The following is a 25,678-nucleotide window of genomic DNA, read 5'->3' on the forward strand; positions in this document are numbered from 1 at the left end:
ATGTTTAAGCAAATTTATCAGTTTTCAAAAGTAGTTTGATAAACCATGAAACAGGGTCAGAAGACATTGGCTACCTACTGTACACAAAGCCGATACTGATATATGATATGAATATCATCTTTTTTTTTTAAATCTTATCTCGTGTCATTTTTTGAAGCAGAAATGTAATATGTTCTTTGGTTTGACCAGTTAAATTGTAATCATTTCATGATTTTTTTTTTTTCATCTTCTGTATTAAGAAGACATAGGTCAGCTTGGGCTTTGGAAAAGTATGATTGGCAGTTTTTTTCTTTTGCTATTTTCTGATATTTTAAAGATTGACCAAATTAATTAGTGAATCAAAAAAAATATCAATTCATAACAAAAATAATTGTTATGAATGCAGCCATTCATGACAGATAGTTACAGTATGTCCTTCCCACTGTTAGCATTTAGGGTTGATTGAATATTAGAAACACATCTCAGTGTGATGAAATGGGCTTTTAAAATGCCACAAACTTCAACTTTCGCAATGACCATAAATATCTGTTTCTAGCTAGAACAGAAGACTAAACTAATGAAGGAAAGATTTAGTGCTGGGCTGTTGTATTAGACTGTATTCTTTTTTTAGCTGGTGTACCTGCGTACATGACACCTTGGATACCCACAATTCCATCCGCCTCAATGATTATGAGATACTGATTCAAATTTAATTCAGCAATTACCAGCTTTACACAGTAAACTTCACCATTTTAGCGAAAAAAGTAAAAAAAGCAAACATTTCAGAAGACACAAATATCAGTCCTATATGAGTATAGCTCGGTGTGATTAAAATCTATGTCCTTGCTCTGATATCTCATTTCCAACCTGAACAATGAATCAATGTCTTTGAGCCGCAGCTCAAATTCACATTATAAATGATATCAGTGCCCTATTTAAAGCAGGTGAAGTAATTGTGGAATATGGACATCAATATTTGATATCTGGATAGCAGCACGACAAGATGGATGCTTCTTCCTTTCTCTATCTTTTTCTGTATTTTTGTTATGTGCATGTACTGCATATGTGACTGACGTATTCTCTACTGGGGTCAGCCTGTAATCTAACCCAGAGTGAGTTTGACAGAGCAACACAAAAAGTAGGGGAAAAACAACATACTTCATGGGCTCTGTCCCACTTTGCGCTATTATTGCTGTCAGGTCAGAGGGAGAGAGAGGGAGAGAGAACGAGGCTTGATGGAGAGGGAGGAGGAGGAGAAGATGAAATTACACCTGTTCTGGTGGCTGACTAACGACTTTGAAATGCGAGTGGCCCTCGCTCGCCGCCAAAATCATTTTCCCAACAATACGGCCTGATCTTTAAACAAGCAGAACTGGGACGCTGACGTGACGCAGAGGTGGCCTGGTGTGCAGAGACACTAGCAAACCCTCAGGGTCAGTGTGTGTGTGTGTGTGTGTGTGTGTGTGTGTGTGTGTGTGTGTGTGTGTGTGTGTGTGTGTGTGTGTGTGTGTGTGTGTGTGTGTGTGTGTGTGTGTGTGTGTGTGTGTGTGTGTGTGTGTGTGTGTGTGAGAGAGAGAGAGTGTGAGTCTCTGCATGTGTGTATGTGGCTCAGCGCACGACTATAGTCTGAAAGATATGGTGGAGATAAAAAAAGACCTACCTTTTCAATTCAATTTGTAATTTAAATGACTATATTCTCTTCTATAACATACACATTTGTGCTCGCAAAATTCACACACACACGCGCACACACACACACACACACACACACACACACACACACACACACACACACACACACACACACACACACACACACACACACACACACACACACACACACACACACACACACCGTAAATTGATGTCTATGTCGAGCATTGTTTCTCCTAAAGTCACTCTGACTGTGGCCATATGGTTACTGTACACTCACTGAACAACATCTGCTGTGTGTTAGCGCACACACACATGGTCACATATATTTGTAACGCACCCATACCTCACACTTGTGTGGCCGACACCAGGAATACTTACTCACCCACCTCATCGACACACACACACACACACACACACACACACACACACACACACACACACACACACACACACACACACACACACACACACACACACACACACACACACACACACACACACACTCTTGCATGCATACAGTAGCGTTTAACTCACCATCTGTTCGTTGAGGTCCTGTGAGGCCTCCATGGCTTCTTTGGCTGTGATCCGCCACACACTTGAGAGAGGCAAAAATGAGAAAATAAAATATGTGTCAATGGATTTAAAATGAAAAAAATGATCTTTTAATATTTAAATGATCAGCTGCCCCGCTTTAATTGTTTTACTGTGAAATTCGTGGGAAATAATTCCAACCCTGCTTTGGATGTTTGCCAAATTTGATCACTTACAATTTGATCACTTACATAGTGGCTGGATGAAAACAGCCACTAAATGTATTTATTTTGTTTTTTATGTCTACGTGCATCTGTTGGTTAGACCTCCTGTCAGTGTGTTTATGTGTGAGCAACAGGAGACTGAAGGAGGGAAGCAGCAGTGTTAACTTCAGCATATCATCTTCAGCTGAGGGTGAAGTGGAGAGATAATTGCAGAAGTAAATATCAACAATGAAAATGGAGAAGTGTAAATGATATGGCTGCTTGGCGGGCTCTGGACCACAGACACAGTGGCTGGCTAGCGCACGAACACAGTGAGTGACCCTATTAATACTAGACAGGAGACAGGTTGGCGCAGGAGTTTGGAAGCAACGGGGAGGCCGAGGTGATTGTCCACAAGTTAAGCGAGATAAGATGTTGCGATCAGAAAAATGGAGAGAAATTGTATTCTGTTCTCGTCTTTTTTGCTGCTACTGTCACCCGGAGAGTGACGGCGCAACAAAAGGCCAGCAGAAAACAATGGCAGACAATGCCATCATCCCAATACAACGGCACAAAAATGCCATCTCTCTGCTACGTTGAGCAAAGGCTGTCAGAAAAGTTTGACAGCTGAACAAAAGAATAGGCTGCAAAGACGCACACTGTCATGCAAACACAAAAGTCCTTCCCTGTCATTAGATCTGTGGTTCCCAGCCATGTGGTAAGAAGTGCACTGAACCGTTTCCAGCTAAAGTTCTCAGTGAAAATCCCCTTAAATTTTTCATGCAATTGCTATATTTCGCTTCAGCTGAAGAAAATGTCGTTTTTTTTCTTCAACTGCACATTCAGCGAATCGAGAACGAGCTGTAAATGATGTCTATTTGGCTGTGTGTGTTAATGTGAACGATTAGGGCTGAATCAGAGTATATGTGTGTGTCTATGGTGTACAGTTTGTCTGCATACGCATGTCACACAAGCGACATGCAGACATAAGGGAACTAAATTCTTCTCCAAAATTTGATAAAACGTTTGTCCCAAAATATGAATTACTAACAGGTATGAACATTAAACCAGGACAATGCAGGCATTTGTCTTTTTCAGTGTGTCAGCATGTGCGTGCGTGTGTATGTGTGTGTGTGTGTGTGTGTGTGTTTTTTTCGTGTGCTGTGGAGTTTTCTGGCTCGATCCCTTAAACTAACTGGCATCCTTTTAATTTTTCATAGCGCTCAGCTCCTCCTCGGCTGAAACCGAAGACAATAATGCGTCTCTCAGGTGAATTGATTTGTGCCCAAGCCTCCCCCCTCACCCTCCCCTCCCCTCCCCTCCTCTCACCCTCTCCCTCCCTCACCCCCACCCCTCCCCCCACCCCCTTCACCCCCACCTCTCTCCCTCTCTCACCTTTGTGGAGGACATAATCAGCCCTCTATCTTGCCGGGTTTCACTCTTTCCTTCATGATTTGTTCTTCTTTAGCAGAAATGTTGTAGACAAAACCCACAACAAGTCCAGTTTATGCATCAGTTTAGGAGTAATACATTTTTTGGAGGCGTTAAATTTGAGAAATTCTATCACATTTAATACCTATTGGGAGTGTCAAAGTATTGCAGTTTTAATGGGTCTTTTAAACTTTTATGTCAAAGCTGATTATTTCGTAAATCATCTTAAATTTTGTTGAAGGCCTGCGTGTTGTATCCCACGACACACGACTGACTCGTACGGCCCTAAAACCGCCCGGTAGTTACTTGACACTGAACAGGGAATCAATAATGCCTGCCATTTCCTTCAGCGTCCCAGAAGAGAGAATTATATTTCTCACTATGGCTATTGACAGCGACATAAGAAACACATATGGGACGGCGAAGGATTAGAAAGTGGACGACACAGCTGCACTACAGTAAATTTCCCACTATAAAAGCCGAAGAGGGGAGAATGTTGAGCAAACGACTGCTGCTGGCTGCGGAGGCAGAAGTGAAAAGTCACAACTTAAATTTGACCTGAACCCGATTGCTTAGGCAACCATTTTTAATGCAACAATTCATTTTTAGAAGACATTTTACAAAAAAAAAAGGAATAAAAAGAAATTGTGTTTCCAAATGTCATATTGTTCACACAGAAGATGGAGCATCTTCTTTTTATATCTCTGAGTTTGATTGGGCCACATTTAGCGTTTTCAGCAGCACGCCTGAGGACACAAATGATCTTTATCGGAATAATTGTGTGCATAATTACATAATAATATTACATCATAAACATAACTATTTATTTTTATTTTGTGCCGGGCCGGTTATAACAATAATATTTCAGCAAAACTATTAATACCACATGTTTGAAGACTAAGGGGATTAAATTGAAGAACGTTGTCAAATGAAGGGGCAGAACTATTTTTAATATTTAGCACAAAATGATATATTAAAATGTGATTAAATGCTATTAGTTTTGCACCCCTTTCTGTTTGAATTTCAGATAATTATCATATAAGGGTAAAATAAAGTTAATAAATAACAGACTTCAAATATCAAATATTAGAAATATAGCACGTAAGGACAAAATTTAAAATGGCCTATGATAAATTGATATTGTGCTTTTCACACATTTTGATATATTATTAAGAAAGCAAATGCCACACCGATAGTTTAAAATAAAGTAAAACACAAGAGCTTCCTTCTACATGACCATGCAGGTTTTTTTTAACTGAAATACTGAGGGCTACAGCAAGGATTTATTTTTCAGCCTCTCTATGTGCAAGACTTTATCATTTGCAGAAATCTCCACACACCAAATCCGTCCATCCAGTCTTGCGCATTAATGCGCGTTGCTTAAGTATGAGTCCTTAATGTGAAATCTAATCTGTATGGATTACGGCGCAGTAGGCCCTATCAGATTTTGAGTCGGCGTGTAACTTGTCATGTTGTTAGGGGCAGGCCAATAGCCAGGGGCCTTTCAAACCCTGAGAGCCCGGCCATGGTATAAGATTCCCATTTCCTACATATCAAATATAAACACAAACTCCACGTGGGATGAGAGGAGAGATGGGGAGAAAACCCGTGGACACACGGAGGGATGGAGAGTGACAGCAAAGGGAACTAAACTCCTCCTTGTGACTCTGGATTAAAAGATGTCGGCTATAACCAAACTGACCCGCAGTCAAAGATCGTCATATGACAAATAACCATCAAATTAAGGCGCATATTTTTTTTTTTTTTTACCAAACCAATTTTTTTTCTTTTTCTTTTTTTTAATTAAAGACTTCTGTTTTACCGTGATGGGTAGGACTAAATTCCTTTTATTTTACTTAAAAAATTATGTTTACCAGTCAATAAAATTAAAATTACTTAAACATATACGGATAAAATACATTTAAAAGGATTAAATGTGCCGAGGTTCCGAGGTTGGGATTAAATCTGAACTCCAACCGGAAACAACTCGTGTGAAAAATAGACCCCGATTTAAATATAGCCGGTCTCTATAATTTATTAATAGGCATGTAATTGCCTTTTAACAACAATTTACCCAAATAATTTTCATTAGGCCTATTAATGAAATTATGAGAATTGAAATCTTGATTAGTCGTTGCTGGGAGATAATCAATTTTAACCTATACCTTTTTTTTTTTTTTTTTTTTTTAAACAGGAATATACTTTGATATTTCTAAATTATTTAGAAGGAATCGTAATGAATGACCTGTCAATGGCCTGTCCTGCAGGAAGAAAAAAACAACACGCTGACCTGCAGCTGACTAAACAATTTAAAAGTAGGCTAAATAAATCAAAGTAAACATAGGCATACCTGTGTACAAAGTATTGTCGTCCAAGCAAGAAATCAGCTCCCAGATTCCCCTTACTGCTTGGAAGCGCTCATAATGAAGTGCAGTGCGCTCGCTGCACAGCTCTCCCTGCTGTTTGCAGGCTGTCACTGACTGGATCAAAACACTTCAGCCGCTGCTGGCCATTACCAGCGACGATCCAAAAACAAGTCCGTACAGTTACTCACACAGCGTGAAACAAATTTACAAACTCAAACTCGAGTCCTGGGGCTCGGTGACGTTGGCCGGAACGCTCACTTCCGCGGGAAACAACATTATTTTCAGTCCGCGTCCAAGTTTGAGCAGCAAGCTGCTCAGAGGCATTAGACATTATTGAAGACCGTGGCTGCTGCGCATGCGTCCAGCTGCCATACGGACACTATTGGGCAAGTTTCCAAAGGAGAAATGGGGTTCGAACCTGGAGGGAGGGGATGGGGGATACCAAAATGACTTCTTATTAATAGTTTGGCCCAAATGACGTGCTCACAGTTTTATATATCCCATCTGAGCAAAAACAACATGCACCCACCGACCAGCCTGCATCTATGTAGGCTTTTTATCTATTTATCTGAAACCAGAGTGAAGAGAATAATTGCATGTGCATTTATTATATTTTATTTAACTTACTGTTTGTTTAGCTCTAAATTTGTTTTGCTTTGCTTATGGACTCCTGGTTTCTGCTATTTCATCTTCCTGGAGTTCTTTAATACTCACAAACATTATTTATACCAAATTAATATAGGTCTATCAGAAGTTATTAAAAATGATATATGAGAAATATAGTAGGCTATAAAACAAAAGTTAAATGGCAATGACATGGTCAGTTTGAGGCAAGACAGAATTACTAAGATAGAAGACAACACATTTAGATGTTTTACACTGTATTAATTTGAATATCTTTTACTTTCAGTTTAAAAGCTTTTTATAAATGTGTTCAATATAAATTAGAGACAGGCTAATTTGGAATGATCTGACATCTTATCTTTCAATGTTTTTGTTGTGACTAGTTTAAGCTGTGGCAGAAAGTAAAAAAGAAGTTCAACAGAAAATATAAAAAAATATTAAAACATAATCTATAATGTATAGATTTGATCATATTAGAATCGGATTTCAAACCACTCAATTAAGTCACATCGTTCCTGTGTGATTGCAAAATTCAAACCCTGCTGATTTCTGCAAAAAAAATGTAAATGTTATTTTTAACAAACAAACCTTCATTCACCTCCAATGCACTGAGGTGGCCGGACACATCACAGATAAAACTGCAGAAAGATATAAACCATTTCAAATGAAACCAATAATTTCCTGATGGTGTGATAACTTTCAAGGCAAGTGTTCTTATTTAGCTGAACTGATCCTTTAGCAGTGGACACACCACTGATCCTTCACATTTCTAACAGTTTTTCTGCACAAATTGTATTGTGGAGGTTACAAACAAGCATCATTTAGCCCATGTAAAGAAACAGGTACCTGGAAAGTTGGCCTTTTAGAAACATACATACATATACAGAGAAGACATTAAAGCAAAGATGCAAAGTCATATAAACAGGCATGGTGCTGTTTAATCTATTATAGACAGAGAACTAGAAAATAATCATGCCAAAAAAAGCCAGAAAACATTCTGGAGATATGAATCAAAATAACAAACATAACACAGCATGGCTCAAATAAATCCTTTGAGAATGAAGTCAGATAGCACTGCTTCGCAGAGGCCTCAGAAAGATGATAGATTTGGCCGTGGAGTCTTGTTTATTTGAAAAATTGAACGCTTGTTATGGCTTATGGATTCTGTGACCGTTGGATCCTGCTGGCCTCGGATCAGCGCTCTTTTACCATGCTGTCATTTATTTGAGCTCGTGATGTCAGCAACCTCTCTGACTGAGCCCTGATCGTTCATCTGGAGGTCCCGCTGATGATCACACACATGCAATACACGCAAAAGCATTTTTATATTCTGTCCCTTTCTTTCTTTGTCCTCACATACACACAAACACAACACTTGTTTACGTGATTCGAAAAGCTTCTTGGTAATATTCGGATGAAAAGAGCCAAAGTTTCCAGGGCTTTACACGCTGTACACAAATATTGAAAAAGTACGTTCTTTGTGGAATTGGCTGGCACATTCGCAGGCAGACTGAGAGAAAGAAAAAGCTACTGACGCACAAAGCCATTTTGCAAAAACAATGTAAAAGAGGGAGCCAAGACAAAAGAGAAGCTATCATTTTCCATTCTTTTAATGCATTTAATGTACTTTGGAAGAAAAAGCAGAACCCTTTGATGACTCCGTGCCACAGACAGCTAATTTGTTTCGTGTTGTCCATACGTACACGGTTTTGCGTAAAAAAAAAAAGTACATGCATTTACGTCCACCCCATTCTCGTGAACACGTTATCTCAAGGGGAGGCTATTTCTTCAAATTTGGCCGAGACGTTACTTTGATCCCAGGGATTAGTTGATTACATCTTGGGGGTCAAAGGTCAAGGTCACCTTGAGCTCAATTCATCCCATTCTAGTTAACATGATGTCTCAGGAACACCTTGCGGGAATTTCATCGAATGTAGTGCAAATTTTCACTTGCAATCAAGGATGAATTGATTACAGTCAAAGATCAAAGATCACAGTGATCTCACAAAAACATGTTTTGCCATAAATAGAAATTAATGCGCTGATGATGACAATAAAACACAAAATGTTTAATAGGATAAAATGATTAAAAAAAAGGAACATTTCATATCCAAAAGGTAAAAGGTTAACTTCACTGTGACATCATAAGGTTGTGCAAACAACATTATCATAGCCATTATTCAACACTATAGCAGAGGAAGAGAAGAGGAGATTGTGACCATATCATCAATTTGATTGGTTACTGAATTGGTGACACTAATCTTGGGTGTTCACCTTGACACTGTTGCGATTATTTAAGTAAAATTTGTAGCTTCTTTGCAGCAACAGCCATATTTGAAGTCATCACAAATTGGTGCATGGATCAATTGCTCAGCTGCTTTTAGACCACGAGTGACTGAAATTAAGGAGAGATGCAAATTCCACCAAGAAACAGCAGTAAATTGAGGTCTGAACTTTCGTCCTGCGAGGTGACACAGTTTCACAACTGAACTATTTAGTCATTTATTACAAGGCACTGGAAAGGATACATAGTGCAAAGTCATGTGATGCCAGGCGTAGTAGGTATGACATCACATGATGACTGATGTGTGCGTGTGTTTTGGCACTGGGTTGGAAGGGTCAAGTTCAAAACCCTGGCATGACAAACACTAGTCTAATGCTATAAGAGAGAATAACAATGACTATATGTACTGACCACTGCTTGATGATTAGAAAACAGATCTGTAAAACAGCCCTAGATGCTTATCTAAAAAGTAAGTTCCTGTAATATGAGGTCCATCTTGGAGCACAATGTACTTTGACTAATGTTGTATCTGCACTAACAATGATAGCCCATATTTAGGAACATGTCTTGAACACATAATACTCTATAAATGTAAATACAATTGAAAATATTCTCGTTTATCTTCCAGTTTGAAATGTTCTCTACTTCATGAATTGCAGCCAACGTCTCTCCCAGAGCTTTTCTATATTCCTGTATATTTAATATTTTACTTCATAAACTGAAACCTTGTCGCACAGCACGTGTGTCAGTTCTTTTCACATGCTGCTGATAAAATTCACTGAAGGCCACAACGTACACACCAGATGCCGTTCCCTCAACCAATCAATAGAAATTGCTGGTGCAGCATTAAGAACACGATCCCTGTCTGGCTTCCCACCCCATCTTTTATTTTCTCATAACTCGGTCTGAAAATGTAGACCAAAAATTTTGACACACAGTACATTTTGCGGATACATTCAACAAGGGTTGAGAAATTTCTATGACCAACAGAGTTTGTTTTTATTCTTCCTTGACTCCTTCAAAAAGAACAAGGCCTAGCCTGCTGTGCCTCCCCACCTCTCCCTCCAGCAGCAGACTCGCGCCTGAACCCTGCTGCTAAGTGATTGACACATTCTGGCAGAATAAATTAAAACCTCAAGCTGTGACACAGACCAAAATAGCAGGAAGCTGTCGCTGACCTGCAGTCTCTAGTGCCACATGTCAGTAAGCTTAAAAAACTTGGCAGAACATTCTGCACAAAGGAAGCATGTACAGGTGTTTGTCTGTTTCTACCTCTGTGTGAAAGTGTCTGAGTGCAGGAGCCAACAAGCAGGGGTGTACGTTGATGCTTTAGCTACCCCTGCAATGGAAGAAGTTCAATCAACAGGTGGCCTTCAGAGCCAGTGCACTAGTGTTTGTTGTGTTTTACAAAATCTTGTGAAAAGTAATTGCAGCATTTTGAATTAAACTGAAACCACTGTGGAATGTAAAGGCAGTGGCAGACAGATCTATTTTTTTGGCCAGCTGTTCTCTGGAGGGTGATGCTGGGGCGGGGGGGCTAAGCCCCAAGATGTTTAGTGGCGTAGGACTGCGAGTCCGTTTGCCAAGTCACAGAGCTCCTGGTTCTTGCCAAGCAGGGGGTGGGTGAGAGAAAATGCCATTTAGCTGGCTGGTATTTATAGATATGTGAGGAACTTGTGCTCAGGCCGGGCCGAGGTGCTGACGACGTAAAACGAGAGGACGATTCCAGAAGTCGAGTGTCAGGGCACACAGATAAAAATACCCAGTGAAAGATGGGCCTGGTCATTAGTGGCGCAGTGTGGCATGTGACATGGCAGCATTTCAGAGGTGATTTATGATTATTACTACAGCTAACCTATACCTCTCCCTTTCCTGCCCCCACCCTCAAATCTCAAATTGGTTTGCCAAATGGAATGGCGCAAGGGGTTTATTTCAGGGAACGAGTGCACAGGAAAAAAAGCCTGGGCCATTTTAGACTTTGGCAAAGTGCCACAGCTGGGTTTAAGATTGAAAAAAAAAAAAACAACAACAATGGTATTAATATTTTCTGGTAATTAAGATGGTGGTGCACGAGGCAAATCCATTGCTACTTTCATGTTTCCATCAGCAGTACAAAGATCCAATGCTTCTGTAAGGGCTGAATCACTACGTTTAACACTGGAAGTGTCATCAATCAATCATATAATCAGGCACAGAAATAACGTTAAATGAAGACACTGAGATAGGGAGTGGGGGTAATGAGCTCACTGCAGGTCGCTGCCTTCCGTAATTGCCGGAGCAAGCTGCCACAGAGAGGAACAAAGGAAACATTTAACACATCGTAAATTCCTGTAATGTCCTGCTGCAAATCCACCGCTCAGGTTACACTTGCAACTTTTTTTTTTTTTTTTTTTCTTTTCGCTGAGTCTGTATTGGTGTCCAGTGACAAAAAGAGACACACTTAATACAGTAAAGGACAGCTGAAGCATGTTCAAAATGTTGATATGTCTGGACGCTGTAATGAGTTTTCTCTTGTTCCTTTATTCGTCAGCGGGTGAAAAGACTTTTAAAATTGCTCTGCGGCAGCAGATCAGCAGACAGGGGTTTTAGTCCTGTAACATGGGGCTGTCTCAATTTAAAAATAAGACATTTTAACTTTTAAAATGTGTTCTTTGAGCTTAAATGGAGCTATTTGTCATCGTAAGTACATCATTAATTTGTATTCTCTTAATTTGTAGTACTTTTTTCCAACAATCTGCAGAGCAGTGCAACAGGGTCTCACTGGATTCCTTTCCAGTCTTTTGTCCTTGAGGCAGATGATGGAGCAGATGTCTTACTCGCTGAGAAGGTGATCAAATGTGTGTGAGAACAGTTGAGGGAAAAGAGTGAGTGTGTGATTTTTGAGTCTTATGAGACTTCTAGCTTGTGTGGAAGTATAGTAGTACGTCTGTTTGACGTAGAAGCATGTGGTTTAGGTGTGTATGTCCGCATGTGTCTGTGTGTGTTGGGGTGGGATATCAGGGCAGCAAAATTAGTTTACCATCAGCTGTGCACTTTCTCTCGTTCAGTCCCAGCCTCTGTCCAGTACGTATTTCTTCCATCTCTCTCCACCTAATGGTGGCTCAGGACGGTTTTACTGCACCACCCTGGGGAGGCTACTGTGGCCAGATCCAGAACACTTGGCTTTATGTGGATTGAATGTTTTATGGTTATGGACATAATATTAAGTAGAGGAACAGTCACACAAAAATCCATTCCCACACCACTATTCCCAGCCATAATAATTACACCAGGCCTAGGAAAGGTAAGTGGGAAAGGTTATGTAACGCAGCTCACATTGTGTAGTGTTTCCTCTGTGAGAGATATGGGTAACCCGTCGGTCTGATACCTTCCCCAACACTGATGGTGGAGGTTCTTACACACAGCTAACAACAAAACACAGTAAACCAAATGTACGCCAACATTATTGGGGATGAAGTTGGGAACATGCAGTTTAAACAAAATTTTTGGTGCGTAGAAAAAGAGTTCAAATGTTGAACAGTTCAGTATTTCTCCTTTAACTTCTGCATGAGAAAAAGAGAGAGAGAAGAGGGAATGTAAAGAGCAGGCACATGAGCTGGCCACATGGTGGTGTGTGCTGTCATGTTAAAATAGTTACCTTTTGATAGCTATTGCTGCAGCGGTCAAGGAGCAAATCACTTGTGAATTTCACTACTGAGAGACTGATGTATGTAACTTATGTGTGCTTCAATGTGAACGAAGAGAGAGCGGTGGGGGAGGGGGAAACTGCGAAGAAATAGATCAATGGTGTGCTTTCAGTTTTGCAACCCTGTTTTCTAGAAATTATGTTTATAATAGTCATTTCTTGTCATTAATCAAATTCATATATTGTACATATAACATCTGATACACTGAAGACTGATATCCTGTACCCATTTGCTCCTTCAGCTTTTTTGATGTCACCAGCTGCTCTGCTAAATGTGCAACTCTCACCTGAGAGATCTTACAAGTGATACCAAATACCAGGAATGGAGATGTCTGTTTTACATGGAATTCTGTCTGATATCTGGTCCTGTTTTTCACAAAAAATGCCTGCAAGTCTTAGCATGGTGCACTGTTTAGGTCAATATTTAGTGAAAGTTCTCATTATTTTGAGATAGGCCTACACAGTCATTGTCTCGGAGCCCGCGAAGGGTGACGACAAGGATTTTTTTGAAGACTACTTTTGTGTTCCCTCGCAATACTTTTCTTGTCCTCTCCTTCTGAGCCATTTGTCTGTTTGCTCTCAGGCATTTATGCATCACAAAGTGTCACAACATCTCTCCTTCTGGAATTATCTGCAAAGTGTTTCATTTAACTGGAAGTGTGTTACAGCTGAACTCGACCAACACTAATGTTCATGAGGACCAGAGCAGCTGAGTGCAAACAGGCTCAGAAAGTGAGAAAGAAAAAACAATTGCAAGGTAATGTAAAACTATTGCAAGGAAATGAAAAATGCATTGCGTGGGAACGCAAAGGTATTGCAAAGGAATGCAAAATGTAGGCCTCCTCAGGTAGAAACAGGAAGAGGTGAGTAAAAGGCTTCTCGAGTTGTTTGTGTTTTCACACAAAAATGAGGAAGTTAATCCTGGAAATAGGGCGGTAATTATGTAACATGTAATTTATTACATGATGAAGCTTTGAAACCGCCTTATTTGGGGCATTAGGTGTTTACAGTACGATGACCAAACTTTGCAAATCCTCAACTTGTTGAAAAGAACTTGTGAACTCATTTTTGTACAACATATCTTTTTTTCTTGTTTAACTTTTTCACACTTAGTATGTGTTTGTCAGATTCTAGAATAGTCGTATAGAATAGTTAGATAAATCTTACGGGATCTCTCTTTAACTTTGATATCAGTTGCATGTCATCACCTAGGCTTTATATTAGGTTCTCTGTTTGGTTTAGTTTGTTCTTGAAAGGACAACTCAGTGATTTTTACAGGGTTACTTTGGCTTGAGTCATTTGAGAATTTTTTACATTCTGCATTACACTCTGGAGAAGAGGGGTTTGTAAGAAGTGGACATTTGAAGAAGAGGGAGGTGTGTGTGTGTGGGGGGAGGGGGAGTAAAAAAAACAATATATCTAAGATATAGCTTGAAATTCAGACTGTCAAATCCTTAGGAATACATTTGAGATTTTCTTTTGAACGTCTGATAATTTTTGTATCAAGTTAAATGTATTTTAAGTGATTTCCTCGAGAGCGTGAGTTGTTTGCAGCAGTGGAGGAAATAAAATAAAGCTATCTGGTGCAAGCAACTGGTGTGCTATGGGTGTCCGTAGCATCATTGTTGGTTCTGCTAATGAGCCTTAGTGGAATTGCTATTAGCAAGTTGACAAATAAATAAATAATCAACAAATATCAGACAGTTTGACTGTCCTAGATGTCTACAGTATTCCCACAATGCCCCGGTGAGGTTGACATGACTGCCTACATGCATACATAGTACAGGAATGAATCGTTATGAGGCAATGCCACATGTCTCTGTTGTACTTCCATCTCTCTCTCTCTGCACTACTAACACACTCATACATGAGCCCAAACCCTGACACTGATATTGAATCCCACTGGTATTACAGCTGGAATGCCTGCTATGTTTTTTCAACTAATGAAAGAATGAAGAAAAACAAACAGAGGGGCCAAATCAAAAGAGAAAAAGGATTGAGAGAAGAAAAAAAAAAAAAAAAACAGGGAGAAAAGGAAATAAGAGGGAGAAAGGGGCATACAGGCACCTCTCAGTCAGTTTGTACTCATCTGCATGTTTTATACGAGTGTTTCTGAGTCCATGTTTCTCAGGGCTAATGCAGGTTTGAGATAAATATGATCTTTTCTTCTATTAATTTAATGAGACATAGTGTGTATTTCAGATTTGACATTTAGAAGTGTTCATTTCATTTATTCATAATTCAAGAATTTAGGAGGAGTTTGGCTGCCTACAATTCAATTGCCAGTGTTATAAGGGTCCTAGTTGTCAAGATAAAATTGATTTGTGATTGATTTTACGTGTGCAAACATGACTAAAACTGAGCAATAATGTGGCAAATTTCATATTTTGGAGTAAAAAAAGGTTTGCTTTGCTATATTTAAATTTTGTTTTCTCTTAACAAATCATTTTTCCCATGTAAACCATGTCTCTAACAGCATACGCAACATTTTTCTTAATCAATCATTTTATGTTGACCAGAGCACTACGGAGCCACTAAGTAGAATACGTCAGATGTTATTTTACTGAAAGAGCCATTTGTCTACTAATCAGCTGAAATAAACACATTAATCTGCAGAATTTCAAAGTGCCGGGCATTGTTTTTGTAACTGTGTGGAAATTAGTTTTGTCCCACAACATTACAAAAAGAATCAATCATATTTAACATCAATGATTTTTTTTCCTGCACTAAAAGGCATAAGAAAATCATCTGTGTGTATTCACTGTACATGGGAGTGAAACATGTAGGTATGTTATATGAGTGTGCCACTCATAAATCATACTGTCCAGGGGAGAGACAAAGAAGCAGAAAATGAATGAATCAGGATAGAAAGATCAAAAGTGGACCCAACGCTTGCTGAGCAGAGTGACAACATGGCTCTGAACTGGAGCCAAAAACAGTAAGCAGATATCAAGTTCAGAGACACATGGAGAGAATTTTTTTTTAAAAAGACGAGGAGAGGGAAGGGAGATATGTGCCAATTGCCCTCAGGTTTGAGACAGAAGACGTACAGTAACTCTGTGTGTCTGGACCAGCACCTACGTAGTCTGGCTTGACTTCTGAGGAGAAGACAGCGTGTGACAACGACCCCAAACATGCAGCAAGAGTCATAAAGAACCATCTTCAGGGACAAGAAGAACAAGGAGTCCTGTGACAGATGGTGTGGCCCCACGGGACCCTATCTCAACATCACGAAGTCAGTCTGGGATTACAAGAAGACACAGAAGACATTAAGACAACCCAAATCCACAGAAGAACTGTGGCAAGCTCTCTAAATTGCTTGGAACAGCCGAGTACCTTTACAAACTGTGTGCATGTGTCCCTGGACAAGTGGCACCAAATATCAATACCATTCAGGGTTTAGTGCACCTTTTATAAATTAGAACTATCTACGGCATTATATCTGAAGACAAGCCTCATATTACTTTTAGTTCCTGCAGCTGTTGCACAGTACTTGGATAGATGATACTGCAGCTGTCCAGAATTTATGTGTTATTCACTGTGTACATTGGGTGTCCTGATACTATAGGGTTCAGGTGTACAGGTAGGAAGGTCACTGTTGTTGTCAGGTATTTGACCCCGGAAGGATAAAGGGGTTTTAAACACCGTGGCGCTAAAGTTCACTTGTCATGCTGTAAGTTAGGCCTGTGTGTCATTTATCGCTGGACACCTGGACATGCGCTTTGGAAATATTACATAGAGACTGTCATTCCGCAACTGAAGGAAACCTGCAGTTTTATAGTGTTTATTTATGTTATTCCACGCAAGTCACATCTTCTGGTACCGTCAGATAGAAGCGAAGCGCGTCAGCCACGTCACCTGGGTCTGACAGCTCAGTACCTTAGTAGCTCCTGTAATATTAGTCAAAAAACCTCTGCACAAGTTGGAACTTTGTTTGAAAACTTCGGCACGCTTGGAGTGTAACAGACGGTGAGGGAGGGCGAAGAGAGCTGCCGGCAGCTGTTTGGATTTCGGCTGCGTTTTGTAGCACGTCTGCAGCCATCAGGACGCAGGAGTTGCGGTGCTGATCCAGCCGGCTGTGGAGCATTGGACCACCGGATCACTGCACGGCGGCCAACGCACACAGGTAGGCTATGTCTACTTACTGTACCTTGAAGTAATTGCTCCTACTGTTGCTGTGCATTAGAGAATGGTGAAGACAAGCTTTACATGTAAGAATGTAACCAACATACTTCATTCACACACACACACACCACAATTATTGACCAAATCAGTGCAGTGTATATAGTGCAATATACAGTAGATAAATGAACACACACATGGAAACACACATGTGCACTTTTATGTGGTTGTTTTTCCATCTGCTCCTTGTTTTCAGGTCTCTTTTTGTCCCTTTTTTACTCTTGTTATGGAGGTCTGGATACATTCAAGAAACAGGACTCCAAGTAGTACATGATTCCGTCATTTCTCTCTCCCTCTCGAAAGGTTTATTGTTTTGTTGGCGTTTATGTTTCGCTTTGAGGCAATCATTGAAGAATCTGAGCAGCACGTGTCCTCAGCAATCATAATCATGAAATCCCTACTGGTCTGACACACACAGACATATACACACACACACACACACACACACACACACACACACACACACACACACACACACACACACACACACACACACACACACACACACACACACACACACACTCACTCACAGGCCTGATTGCTACTCAGTCTGGTCTGTATAATGTTATAGATGCAGATTGAATGTGCCAGTCAGGACCTCACAGGAGGATGTTGGGAGAGATAGTGAAGGAAGGAAAGAAGGAGGCAGGGAAATAATAAAGGAAGTAGAATAGAGTAAAAGGCAATTGGCTTTTTAGTAATAAATGAAAGTCAATATAACATTTTTTAAATTAAATGTGAAAATGTAAAATATGGATGGATTTTGATGACAGGTTAGACAATAAAGGCCTCCAACATAAAGTGGTTCGTTAAAGTTGCCCCTTACTCTCTCTAACACACAGAAACACACACTCGCACTGGTTGGCCTAGATGGTCAAGTGCTGTGATAAAGTGCTGTCTGCTGTTCTCTCACTCTCCAAGCCCCCTGAGAGTAGATCAATACTCACTCAGCTTCAAGTTACTGCTAATGTCTTCATGTTTTTAACCAGCCAGTGTGTGTGTGTGTGCTCCTAGTGAGCCTGTGTGTGTGTGTGTCTGTGTGCATCTGCCCCTGATGTGACCCAAGATATAATTGTCATTAAATGTCAATGAAGGCTATAGGAAGAGCTCTGGAAATGAATTCCCAAAGCCCCGACTCACTGCGCCTCCTAATGGCAGTTATTGGAAACTGCAGCTTCAATGAAGGATACACTGACTTCTGAGAAAGAAAAAAGGATCAATTCAGTGATGTGAAAAAGCTATAACTGTACGTGTGCAATGTGTAATTTTAATGACAGGAAGGCCTTTACTTCACAAACCCTGGTCTTCCTTTGTTAGCCTGCTTTCAGCTACTATTATCACATCTATAGTTTCGTAGCTGAGTCATACAGGATAGTTAAGGCCTTAATAATACAGTATATGTTCTGAGTCAACAGGTATACATGCACTTGAATATATACTCTGGATGGGGATCAGTGTGCTTATCATTTTGCAGGAATTAAAAATGTGACATGTTTTCTATTTGATAACGACAAGCTCTGCAAAGTAATTGCTGGGAGGTGTGAATACAGGGAGGGAGTTTGAGATGACAACAAAACACAATCAGTCTAACAAGCAGACAGGTTGTAATCAAAACTTTGGTTTGAGACAGCCTTCATGGAAGTTGTAGTATGGTGGGCTGGGTGAATGATGGGCCGACAAAGTGCAAAAGGTTTTGTCACCAGCGACTCAGGTTAATGGGTTTGGGCTACTAAACATCCTTAATTGCACTTAGGGATGTTAAAAAGCAATTGTTACATTGCTTATTACGAGTTGTGCCCTCAACCTCAAGTTAGCTGTAACTTATTCAATATTAAATCAAGACCTTGCTCTTTTCTCAAGATGAAGTGAGTGCCCAATCATAACCATACAAATATTTTGGTTTGTATAAAAGTGGTTGTTGTTGGAGAAATAAAAAAAAAAAAATGGCATCAGTCATTGTTTTGCATCTTTCCATGCATGTTCATTAATAACATTTGTTTGTTATGTTGTTTTAAAAATAAGTAGTGTTTAGTTACGTGTTTATGTTAGTCTGTCTTCCCATATTTCAGAAACCATGATGTTTCATTTCCAGAGCTCAGTAAACACAATAGGAATAATGACCAAAACTACAGAAACAAGACCAGGTTTTATGAACCTGTAATTTCCTCTTTTAATGAAAATTATGAAAAATAAATTGAGTACAGAAAAAGGAAAAGGTATTTAGACAAAAAAGAGAGACTGAACAAGGGCTTCCTCCGTGTAACATTTCTGCACATAATACAAGATAAAACCATTATAGAAAAAAAGAAAGTGTCTCACCCCATTCCACCTTCCCTTTCTCTCACCTTCACCTCTCTTTATCATCCCCTCATCTCTCCATCCCAATCAATCTCTCCCTCCCCCTCACTAATGCACTCTTTCATGTGCTCTCCTATTTCTTCCCCTCTCTCTGCTGCCCTCTCTCCCTCACCCTGATGTCTCATGGCTCTTTTGTAGGCCCTCTACATTTTTGGGGGTAACGTGATCTCCCCTATTCCTCCCCAGGGTGGTCCACTCCTCTCATTCAAATAACAAGCTCATGCTGAATGGAGCTGGCGATGAGAGGGGACACAGTGAGAGGACAAGACTGAAAGAGAGAATGGAGAGAAAGTAAGTTGATGGATATGTAAAGCAGCCATTAAATCTCATCCTTGTTCATTCATAACTCACACTCTAGGTAGGGTGTGCATACGTAATGCATCACATCAGGCGAGTGGATAATGTGTGTGTGTGTGTGTGTGTGTGTGTGTGTGTGTGTGTGTGTGTGTGTGTGTGTGTGTGTGTGTGTGTGTGTGTGTGTGTGTGTGTGTGTGTGTGTGTGTGTGTGTGTGTGTGTGTGTGTGTGTGTAACTGTGTGTGTGTATAACTGTGTGTGTGTATTCTGTACCTGTGCCATCTGTTAGGTCCCATCCAGCAGCTGCTACTGTTTTCAGCCCATCAAGGCTCACTCAGTATTGCGTTAAAGCAGATTTCCATTTAAATCGACTTCATTTTTTTCAGGAACATATTAGCAAACAATTCAAATATTCAGTGTATTTAAAGAAGTATTTTTCAGTGATTTATTTAAACAGCATTAACAGATTTTTGGTCACTTGTGTGCGTCGGTTTTTATTGTGAACCTGACTGACTGCAAACAGTTGCCTTTTCACCTGGTTTGACTGTGATCAGACTATTGATTAGGCGGCCATCATCACACATTTGTCCTCAATATGTGGGCTAGTAGGGGCCGACTAAACCTAATCCTCGGTTCAGGAGGCCGTCATCAAAAACATATATGACGGTAAACCAGCAACATGCATACCAGACCTTCGTCGTCATGGTGACAATGATCAGCACTTGTGTTAATGTTGTTTGGTACCAAAATTACTTGGTTACGTAGGTTAACTGGCAAATGTTATTTCAGATGCTCAACATTGACTTTTGTTTTCACACCGGACATGAACAGTAGTCTCCTAGATGAAAGTCCTATGTTTGATCCATCCAACCCACCTAAGCTTTCCCTGTTATATGGAGTTTGTCACAATTAGGTTTAATAGGCCCCTATATGTAGGATAGGTGTGTGATGATAACTGCCAATTCAGTAGTCTGATATCAGTCAGATGAAGTTGGCCTTTTTGCACCTTGTGAGAATGGGTAACAACTTTTCTTAGAGTATGTGTGTTTACCTGATAATGTTAGGTTTAATATTCACTTTGCTTTTAGTCGGGTTTTTTTTGCTCTCCATCAACTGAGGGAGGGTGTTTTTTGCTGCTAAATGTTCCACTATTTTCATTAAATATGGCCCATCATTGTCTGTTTGTAGTTTGGCACTAGGCAGGTAGTGTATATTGTTGTTGTTGTTTTTTTTGTTTTTTTTAACAGCTGCTCAAAATGGGGTTGATGTATGGGATGAGAGGGATTTAAACCCGTAATGTTGATGGTTATACAAACGAATCAACTGAGAGATGCGAAAATGGTCCATATAGCTAAAATTCTCTGGGTTCATCACTGTGAGAAACAACTTCTATATTACACATAGTAATTAGAGCCATATAAACATAATAATTAGTGCAACTTTAAACTTGTTTTTAGCATACATTTTACAAGCGCTTTTCCAAGATCACATGGTTTTAATAACAAATTTCAGTTTTATCTGAATATATTTCAAATTGTGCTCATTAAATAAAATATCCACACACATGGAGGACAGAAAAAAAAAACTCTACTCTTCTTTAAACAGTTTTAATTGACTCTCCTTATAATGACTCAAACTCTACAAACAGCATGATTAAAAGCATTTTAGTGAAGGTGGGGCACTGGCCAATCAGGATTCAGTACGGTTACAGCTCTGCCTGTATAGAATAGAGATATACCTTTAAAACACTATGTGAACCATTTTTCTTATCCGAAGAAAAACACAGTTTGATGAAAAAAAATTATATGGAGTTGGCTGTTAATAAACTTTTACTACACTGAGCTTTCTTTGGTAGCTACAAGTTTGAAGTTTGGTAGGACACTGTGTTTCTACAATCTAAAATTTTACCTTTAGAAGTTGAAATCTTTTTGTGAACTTCTCTGCTTCTCTGATCTTTTCACTGTTTTTATATCAGTGCCTTTTTTTTTTTCTTATTTGTTTGTCTTATTTTCTTATAAACTTGTTAACATGTTCTTTTTAAATTTTTTTCTTTGTCCACATTTTTGTCTCCGTTCACATCATGTACTCACTCTTTCATGATTTTTTCTGCCTCAAGCTGCCATCTTCCTCTTCTCATCCCCGAAACACCATGTTTCCTTGCTAGGGGACGTATACAACACACACACGCACACACACACACACACACACACACACACACACACACACACACACACACACACACACACACACACACACACACACACACACACACACACACACACACACACACACACACACACACACACACACACACACACACCTATACATACCACTGCGGTGCCCCAGACAGCCCTCCACAATGTGGATGCCCCAAGGGAGCATGGGTAACTCTGTCTCCTCTATCTGCCAACTGCTGTGTCACAAAGAAGCTTGCATTACACACACACACACACACACACACACACACACACACACACACACACACACACACACACACACACACACACACACACACACACACACACACACAGAAAAACACTAGTTCACATAATTAAACACACGGACCTATGCAGACATACATGCACAGACTCAATATTGTGGCTTGCAGATACCCCTATCGTCATAATACGAGCACATGCACAGACACACTTTCAGTAGATATGAAGTCAAATCTCTTTCATAGCAGAGTTAAAGCTTCAAACGCAGGAGAGGTAGGATTAAGAGAAGGAACTGAGCTAATGTCCTTATATACCAACAAGCAAGCTTTAAGGCCTCGCACACATTCACTGCTACACACTCACTCACGCACTCCAAAAAGACCCATTCCCTTTTCAACACTGCACACTAACGATGTCAAGGACATTTTGTCACCGTGGATTAAGGGACTTTTTCCAGAAAGTATGTTCCAAATGAAAATCATTTTCATCCTCACTTGTCACCTCACAGAGTGCAAATGTGTTTAACCAACTGTGTGTTTGTGTCTACGCGTGCGCGCGTGTGTGTGTGTGTGTGTGTGTGTGTGTGTGTGTGTGTGTGTGTGTGTGTGTGTGTGTGTGTGTGTGTGTGTGTGTGTGTGTGTCTGTGCGCGCGCGTGCGTTTGAGTTCAAAGTTGTTGTTATTGGCTTCAGGACTGAAGTTCAACTCCAGTTTGGCTACAAGTTACAAACCTCAGACAAACACACACACACACACACAGACACACACACAAAGCGGTCTGTTAAAGTGTATGGAGGGAATGCTGTGGTCACACCTGGGAATGCTCTTTCAGCTAACCTGCCTAACATTTTCTCTCCCCACATCATTTCCTCTCTCTAGACGAGGAAAGTAACAAATTACATTTACTTTAGTTATGTTTACTTCTACCTTTTAAGAAGGATTTATAGGAATAAGTATAGAAAGTGAGATTTGTCATTTGAAGTGGAGCTGTTTTCTTAGAAAGAAAAATCATGGTTTCAAAATATTAGAGCATTATGACAGGATTAAAACAATTGATTTCTAAAAAATCCCTGTCAAAGCACATACAGAATACGTAAACTGTTCAACCACAACAATAAAATTACTGTCAATTAAAGCATTAAGTATAATACAACCCAGCAATAACATTCCCTTAATGGAGGATAATAGTGTCCAGTTGTTTTTTGACCTGGTTGAGAGAGTTGTTATATTTCTTAATAATCCCTTTTGAGACTATAATTTGTAGTGTTGTTGAACTGCACGGGATTTGACTGATAGGTGTTTCTAATATTTGCATCTTTCCCATTTAAGTGAATTGGGTCAAAAAAATGTTAGAAACACCTCTCAGTCTAATTCAGTACATTTGAAAAGCACCACAAATTACAGTTTCCAAGATGACCATTAAGAAATAAAACTGTTGAAATTACAACTGAACACTAATCCTTATATAGGGAGGATTCATTGTTGGGCTTTTGCACTTAATGCTTCACCTGTTTTGATGTTATCGTTGTATTTTCTACCCTGAAATATTACAGGAGGCAACACAAAACAGTAAGCCAGGGTAACAAACATCTTTTTAAACTGATGAATGCTTTACGTCTTTTTCGTTCAACCTTTTTTAAATACTAAAGTGAGAAAAAAGTTTCAGTATTTATGGTCACTTTAGTTAACCATCCACTGGATTCAGCTTCATATAGACTGGAAAGATTTAAAAGCAGTATTCCCTGAAATGATTCACATAATTTCACCCTGCATTTCTATGTCTCTATGATCTTATCTTAAATCTTAACCATCTCTCTTTGCCTCCACCTCCTTCCGTATGCTGGAATTAAAAGGAATATCCCTTTAATCGTTTTTATTAAGAGTACTTGGTCAATTCTTTTCTCCCTCATTGAATGATTTACAACATCCACAACCACACACACACACACACACACACACACACACACACACACACACACACACACACACACACACACACACACACACACACACACACACACACACACACACACACACACACACACACACACACACACAGTTAGACAGTTTAGCACACAGCAGGCTGCTGTTACAATGTGTAGGATGCACATAGTCTCACAGTGTGAATTTTAATTCTGATTTGATTAGAATTAAAGTGGTTTTAAGCCAGAGTTAATGGATTTAGTCTGACTCTAATCCTGGTTTAATGAAGGCCGGTTCAGTGGGCTGCTTGCCTCTTTCATCATTCTGGACTTCAGCCCATCACAATCCAAGCAGCGAATTAATCAACCACTTCATGGCAAGTGGAGAATGTGTGTGTTAGCGTTTGCGTGTGTGTGTGAGTGTGCGCGCGTGCGCATGTTTTGTAAAGCTCACGAGAGAGAAATGCATCATCTGTTAAGGTTGTCTTTATGAATTTTTGGAAATATTTGGTCTTGAAAATACTAAGTGCAGCTAGATCATTTTTTGACTTTCTTTTCTTGGTGGTGTCCGTGGTGTGTGTGTGTGTGTGTGTGTGTGTGTGTGTGTGTGTGTGTGTGTGTGTGTGTGTGTGCGTGTGTGTGTGCGTGTGCGTGTGTGTGTGTGTGTGTGTGTACATTCTTCACCGTGCTCGCTCCGGTGCGTGGTTGCTCACTCATTCTCCATCCCTATGTAACTGGAGCCCACCCTCCCCTGTCAAAAATAAAAATCATTTGTCCGTTGCACGAGTGTGTCCATTAAAAATGCATGGTGGAGGGAGCTGGGGGCCGCTGGGGAAGAAAACTGATACTCGGCTCTCCGGAAGGGCATCGAAGTACCACGGTGGACAAATGGCATCTAGAGAGAAAGAAAGGGATGGAGAGGGAGAGCGAGGGTGAGGGTGAAGTGAGTGGGTGAGGAGGTGGGTGTTGTGTTTGTCCCCCAGACAGCTCACTCCTAACATGCTGATGTAATGTTCAACTTTTGGGGTCCAGTGAAAGTGCCTCATCCTCTTTCATGCCTACCCTCACAGGCACATATACAAATATAAGATCCATCAGGGTGCTTTATATTGTGGGTAGACAGGAGGTGTTACAGATTTGTCTTTTTGTTCATTTAGAGTATTCAGTAGTTTAGAGAAGCTCTTCTACATTAAGTTGATAACACAGTAATTCTTCATCCCCTGTCTCAACCCAGACTTGTCTTTCTTCCTTCTTATTGTATGTCTCTGTTGTCTGTTCTGAGGCCACATCACACCAGAAAGTGACAGCAAAATGTATCTGCCCATCTGTAGGTTGTTCGAGAGGCTTGGTGACATTGGGAGAATACTCTGAGTGCGAGTTACAGTTACTGCAAAAACAAGCTGGGAACGTGGCGCTTGTCAGTCGCGCTGAGCTTCTCTCTATTTTCTCTGGGCTGCTTTTCTCCGAGATAAATCAAATGCAAAATGCAATATTCCAATATGTATTTCCAGTTCCACATACTTTGGCTATGACCAAATTAAAATGAAAATTGAAAATCTTTGACATTTCATTTTTAATGTCCGACCCCGTTGTACAGTTTCAACAGACAATATTCAAATATGAAAATTGAAGAGCAAAGTTAAACAATATGACCTGATTTTCCATTTGTGCAAGCATTATTTAAGTCACAATTAATATTAAAATGTAATCATATAAGGATTTGAAA

At 40.0% G+C, this 25,678-nt stretch overlaps 1 protein-coding gene across 9 annotated transcripts in view; it reads right to left on the reverse strand.

Moving 5' to 3' along the window:
• eya4 (EYA transcriptional coactivator and phosphatase 4) overlaps positions 1-6,489 on the reverse strand; it is a 46,192-nt gene extending 39,703 nt beyond the window's left edge. For all 9 annotated transcript variants that reach the window (XR_011312181.1, XM_069723505.1, XM_069723500.1 and 6 more), the window contains exons 1-2: positions 6,151-6,489; positions 2,170-2,230 (exon numbers count right to left, since the gene is read on the reverse strand). Coding sequence is in view for 8 of the 9 variants with exons in the window: in XM_069723505.1 (XP_069579606.1) it covers positions 2,170-2,202 (33 nt within the window). In the remaining variant the exon portion in view is untranslated. The remainder of the gene's footprint in view (positions 1-2,169; positions 2,231-6,150) is intronic.
• Between the last annotated feature and the right edge of the window lie 19,189 nt (positions 6,490-25,678).

The sequence above is a fragment of the Brachyistius frenatus genome, unplaced genomic scaffold (genome assembly GCF_029030835.1).
Source record: "Brachyistius frenatus isolate BFR_SWC_R1_liver_20210118 unplaced genomic scaffold, ASM2903083v1 Contig_332, whole genome shotgun sequence".
NCBI lineage: Eukaryota > Metazoa > Chordata > Actinopteri > Embiotocidae > Brachyistius > Brachyistius frenatus.